The 6,161-nt window shown below is 35.2% G+C and overlaps 1 protein-coding gene across 1 annotated transcript; it reads left to right on the plus strand.

The window, feature by feature from the left end:
* The first annotated feature begins 858 nt into the window (after nucleotides 1–858).
* Nucleotides 859–2,068, plus strand: LOC149166184 (peamaclein-like). Its single transcript, XM_089431296.1, has 4 exons — nucleotides 859–1,046; nucleotides 1,179–1,229; nucleotides 1,329–1,362; nucleotides 1,503–2,068. Exons 1-4 carry the CDS (start codon nucleotides 966–968, stop codon nucleotides 1,682–1,684), a joined length of 348 nt encoding a protein of 115 aa, XP_089287422.1. The 5' UTR covers nucleotides 859–965; the 3' UTR covers nucleotides 1,685–2,068.
* The last annotated feature ends 4,093 nt before the right edge of the window (nucleotides 2,069–6,161 follow it).

The raw sequence follows: 6,161 nt of genomic DNA on the forward strand, positions 1-6,161 counted from the left end.
ATCTGAGGTGATCTTTGTACATGCACATGGCAGCAGATATGGAAAATATATGCTGCGAATTGTAATGTGTGAACAAAGGAATGTTACTGGGTATAGTATGTGGATATCAATGGTGGAGCTGAATGCTTGCTTCGTTCAAGTACAGGCAAACGTCACCATCCATTACAGCTTATAAATGAATTCACCAACCTACGAAAATGTGAGCACATGCACACCTTTATAGACCATTACAAAATTACAGGTAACATGATCTGCAATGTCATCTCAGTTTCAGTGACGCTATACAATATTTTTCTTTCATTCTCCACATTAAAACCGTTACTCAGGTTGGGTCGGTTTCATCAATGGTAAGTTCGTAATTGTGCCATGCTGTCCCTATCTCGGTGTTGGGTCAGTTTCAACGTAAGTATGTAATTGTGCCAATGTATCCCTCTATCTAGGTGTTGTACAATTTTGTTAGGGGAGATGGTTCGTCATCTGTATATTTTTTTTTGGGAATATTTTAGAATACGGTGGAGAGGAGTTAAATTAAATAATTAATTTTATTTTGTTGATTATATTTTGAAATATTTTTAAAATTGGTAATTTAATTAAATTTACAAATTGGATGCTTCAATTATAAAATATTTCCAAAATCTACAATTGAATATTTTTAATTTTTAACTAGTCTACAATAATAATAAAAAATATTCTTATTTTAATTTTTAACTAGTCTACACTAATAATAAAAAATATTCTAATTTTTTTTAAAGCAAGGTGAGAAGTCGGAAATCCGTCATTGCTGATTATTTAGTGATTTTAGTTGGAGTGTATAAATTGCAACTACCAACACGCAGAAGTCTAGGGATTGGGGTCGGTTTTGCGATGTGATCCCTACCGTCAGGCTATAAATACATTCTTACAACAGTGTAATGCACCGTATATTGATTCATTGTCTGTAGCAGAAGAACGGTTTTAAGATTGTCATGACGATGAAGATGAAGATTATATGCACTTTCTTGTTGCTTCTAATGGTGTTTGCAGTCATATGTGCCGAGATTTGTGAGGTGCAGTTCCATTTCTTATTAACACAATGTTTTATTCGTGTGCATATCCTGCAGATATGTATTGAGTTTCATGGATTCAGATCCGATGGTGCATTACGTTATTTATTGATAAACCACATATGTACTTTGCAGGCCTCGACAGATGTAGAATCCATCTCGGCTGTTCTTCAACCCCATGAACAGGTTATATCCACTTAAACAACATCTATCCCTCTATTGTAGTTTGTAGCAGGTTTTCAATGTCATTGAAATTCTCTGATACGAGTTATATTTATCACTCAGGGCAAGAACCGGCACAGTGGATTACGCCCAGAAGGTGATTTTATACGATAAGGCTGTAAAATTTTGAAAGAATTCTCCTACTTTTATTAATTTTGTAGTCCTGTCTTTCTGGATAGAATTCTCCCAGTTTTGTAGTTCTTCTCTTTCGATGCTAATATAACTGTTATTATGCAGAGTGTCCATCTGCATGCTCATACAGGTGTTCGAAAACTCAATACCGGAAGCCATGCATGTTCTATTGCCAGAAATGCTGCCTCAAATGTCGTTGTGTCCCGCCTGGCACCTATGGCCACAAGGACGTGTGTCCCTGCTACAATGACTGGAAAACCAAAAGAGGGGGCCCAAAGTGCCCTTAGTTGCGATAAATACATCTCAGATCAACAATGTCGACTCCAGTGGGGATTCAAAATCTCCGGTTTCGTAGACCGGAGTCATGAATAGTCATGATCTGAATTTCATATCTGTTTATTTCCATGAACAGATCTATTTGCTCCTGCCTGAAGTCCAGTAATTCCCCAGAAGGAGGTGTCCCGTTGTTGATTCCCTGGAAAAATAAAGGTAGTGTCTGGTTGTTATTCCCTGGAAAAATAAATAAAGGAGGTGTCTGGTTGTTGGTAGGGAAACATTGTTACGGTTGTCAAAATATCCTCCGCTTGTGTTATGTTAAAAAGAAGGCATTTCTTTATGTAAATGAAATAATAATAATTTAATTTATGGTTTTTTAATAATAATTTAATTTATGATTTTTTTTGTATTTTAAAGGTATTGTCATTATTTTTTGGGATATGAATTTGATATATATATATATATATATATATAAAACAAATTCACATATTCTAAATTATTATGTTTATTTAATTTTTAAAAACACTTTGTACCAAACATTATGTTCGACATTTTTTTTTAAAGTTATTTACATTTAATATTATTAAAAGTGTTTGTTAGAGTTTCACTATGATATTTTATCGAGATATTTTGATGGTTTGAGCTAAGGACATTTTATAAGTAGATTATTTTTTATCATATTTAAAAAAACTAAATAAGGGAGTATTTTTTTCTAAAGAAGTTTTGGAGTTTTTTTTTTTAAGGTATTTATGATCTGAGAGAAGAAATTGAAGCCATGGAATTTGTGCTTTAATTTGCTCTCCAATTTCCTTTTTTATTTTATTTTATAGATACTTGTTTTTTAATGTTTTCTCACTTTTGAGAAAAACCACAAAGAATATACAAATGATAATTATCTCTTGAAAATAATACGTATAAGTTTCACAAACGAAGGAAAGATGAATCATCTTTCCAAGGTATTTCAGAACAATACTTAGTGTGAACACCAATGTATATATTCTTCATCATGAATATATAAGTATGAAAAATAATATATATATTCTTCATCATAATAATAAAAATCACAAGTTTTACTAACAAAAGAGAGATGAACAAAAATAAATGGCAACATGAATAACAATGTATATATTCTTTATTGTAAATCCATAAGTATGAACAACAATGTATATATACTTCATCATCAATAACAATGTATATATTCTAGCCCCAAGGGTTAGCTCAGTTGGTCAAAACCGGGCCTTGCCATCGGGAGGTCACATGGTCGATTCTGTCCGAAGCCCTTGGGGTTAGGTCTTGCCAATAGGCCGAGGGGCGATTAGCCCAGATTTTTCCGAAACAACAATGTATATATTCTTCATCATGAATATATTTTGGAGATTAGAAGGTTCTATTATAGAGGTCTTATCCCTAATGCATTAGGGCTTTAATGAGACAATCGATGATTCCAAACATTCTAATTAATATGGGTGTCTGCATAGGATTTGTGACCTAGAAGGAAAGCACATTGGTGGATCGATTCCACAACTATGCCAAATGAACTTATCGATTAGGAACAACGATCTTATTTGACAACAAAACTAACATGGTAGTGCACAAAAACATGATTTTGTTGTTGCATTTGGCTTGTCGATTTGAAATTCTAACATATAGCGAAGGACTAGGTGTAAGCCATGGCAGCCTCCACGATTACACTTGTCGTTAGATGATGTCCCCACCTCTATAAATAGAGGGTGAAGGGTAGCCTCGAGTGATGTTATCCCTTTTGACATCCTAAATTCCACCCAACCTTGGAATTTAAAGGGTAAATTGTTTGTCATGAGGTGATTTTCCCATTAAATATAGTAAAAAAAAAAATTCCAATTTCTCAACATTCTGTATTAAAATGATTAAAACGAGTATTAAAATTGCAAAAAGATATCAACTTTAATGAGTACTTCAGCTTTGAAATTCCTACCCTATACCTAACTATCATCCTCCTCCTCATATGATGACCCTAGTTCCTCATTAACTATCAACCTCCTCATACGATGGTCCTAGTTCCTCCTTAAATTGATGCACATCAATTTGTCTCAAAGCTACTTGCAATAATGGTCGTGTCTCTAGTTCAATATATTACTTGATTAGGCTTCTTCGCAAGAAGTCAAGTGAATATCAGAGTTATTTCTCTATTACTTTTACCTGCCTAAATATCACAATTATTGAAATTTCAATGAAGTAACCTTATTCTTTGTGATGAAGTTAGATAGTAAGTATATTCTCATAAATAACATAAATGACAGTGGCATAAATCTTTTGTTGAAACTATATACGTAAATTTCATTACAAAAATAAAAGTGTGAGACATCACATATAAGATTTTTAGCAAATTGTTACAACATTGTTAACAAATTTTGAATTCTCCAAGAATAAATTAGGATTAGTTAGAGTTAATTACAATTGATTAGTAAGAAATAGTTGTAATTGATTAATTAGATTTAAACTTAATTAAATGATTTGTAGAAATCTAAAGCCTATATATGAATATATTACATAATCTCAAGCATTGATATTTTTTATGTTATGATTGTTTGTTTGTATTGTATGTTGTGCTTTCTAATTATATTTATGTTTACTTTAAATCCATACTTGATATTAGAACAAGTTATAGTGGTAGGCAACATTTTTTTTTTTTGCTAATGCAAGAGTCGTGCCTTCTATTCAAAATGTTCAAAGGGTAAAATTACATAAAATACAACCAACCACTGGCTAAACCTTTTAGCCCTAGGTAAAAACCTCACCAAAATACAAATCCACCAACTAGGTCCTAAAGACCCAAACAACAGACTCGTAGTAACTCAAATCTTAAATAAACGATTCGTAAAAGGTAAAAAGACCCGAACCCACCAACATGCACGCTTTTCCCTGACCATTGAATCTCCTCGCCTGATCCAATGGCGAAGGATAATATCGCATGAACTAAAATCATGGATAATTAGGGTGCGATAAGGACCTAGACCCACCAACATGCACACTTATCCTTGATCGTTGATTCTCCTCGCCTGATCCAACGGCAGAGGATCATATCGCATGAGCCAAAAGCACAGAGAATTACCGCGCGATGAGGGTGGTATTCTCTACCCAACCTTGGCCACGTGTTTCATGGTGAGTGGAATCGCTCCCAACTCTGAAAAACCGCTCCCGGATTTAAGGGCATGCTATAAACTAGAACCACCCCGAGGGCGGTATTGACACCACAAGAAGTAATGTGAGGGTTTTGAGTCTGCTGAGAAAGCCTAGACTCCGGCCCCTAGTGCCATCCCATCTCCTCAAGCGCATGAACCAAAGGAAGATGGAAATCCATCCATTCATCTGTCCATCCGAGAAACACCATCTACCGAGCAACTTCCACCTGAGACTTCTGGGTTTGTGCTTACCTGGGTTGAGGAGGCAGATAGAAACCTGCATCCCAGATGTGACATCACTTTTGAAATAACACTTCATAATGAATCCAAATCAACTAGACCCCGTATCTGTGGCTCTGTTTCGAAATAACGTTCTGTTCTCATCTGCCTGATCGAGACAATGCTCCTTCAATCTATTCTGAGGCATCTCTTGCCAACTCAACTTGACCCTACTTTTGGTACAGAGCACCCCTTGATTGGCTAGAATGTCCACCAATTTATTTGTTGTCCTTCGCACATGAGTAAAACTCATGGTTCGTAAGCACAGAAGGTGAAACTGAATCCTTTGAAAGACCTGAAGCAGCCTCCAGTGTCTTGAGACTTTTTCCGGCTCTGTGCCACAACAAATTCTCTTGATTGAGTTAATGATTAACTCAGAATCAACTTCAATTATTATATTCTGGAGATTATCCTGCTTCAGGATTTCTAAACATTTCTCAAGTGCCATTAATTCCACCATATTGTTTTTAGCCCTTCCCAAATGGCAATGAAAAATAAAAAAGATGCAGCCATTTTCATCCCTTAATACCCCTCCAAAACTAGCAATACTCGGGTTGCCTTTTGAGGCCCCATCAATGTTGCATTTCAAAAAACCCTGAGGGGAAGGATGCTAGTAATCTAGCTTATTGTCCAGTTTCATCACCTTCCTGTCCATGCCCTGTGGTATAAGCCCTTGCATACCCAACTGAAGAAGTATCTGCATTTCAGCTTTTGAAGGTGGATTCTTTTGGGAAGTTTGCACTAAAGTACCTATCGTCTCCTTAAGTTGTCTTAAGATCTGCTCAATAATGTGTTGGGAGGAACTTTTTTCATTTTTGAAGATTATGTTGTTCATTTCTTTCCAAACATTCCATATTATGAAGCTTGGAGTTACAGCCCAAGCTAAGCTAAGAAATTTATAATCATAGAAGTTTCGTCTCCAGTTATTAAGGGTATTGATAATGCTTCTTTTGTCCCTATCTGTCTGTTGGAAAATTGTGGCAAAAGTATCCCACAATCTGGAGGTGAAAATGCAATTATTGAGAAGGTGCTCCATTGTTTCCTCTTG

The sequence above is a fragment of the Pinus tabuliformis genome, chromosome 5_1 (genome assembly GCF_031772625.1).
Source record: "Pinus tabuliformis cultivar Carrire ecotype Pingquan chromosome 5_1, CPIR1, whole genome shotgun sequence".
Classification (NCBI taxonomy): Eukaryota; Viridiplantae; Streptophyta; class Pinopsida; order Pinales; family Pinaceae; genus Pinus; species Pinus tabuliformis.

Bases quoted from the DNA above. Each gene is read 5' to 3' on its own strand.
- LOC149166184 (XM_089431296.1), top strand. From the start codon at position 966: ATGACGATGAAGATGAAGATTATATGCACTTTCTTGTTGCTTCTAATG. The intron at 1,047-1,178 runs GTGCAGTTCCAT...TGTACTTTGCAG, and splicing joins TATGTGCCGAGATTTGTGAG to GCCTCGACAGATGTAGAATC. The intron at 1,363-1,502 runs GTGATTTTATAC...GTTATTATGCAG, and splicing joins CAGTGGATTACGCCCAGAAG to AGTGTCCATCTGCATGCTCA.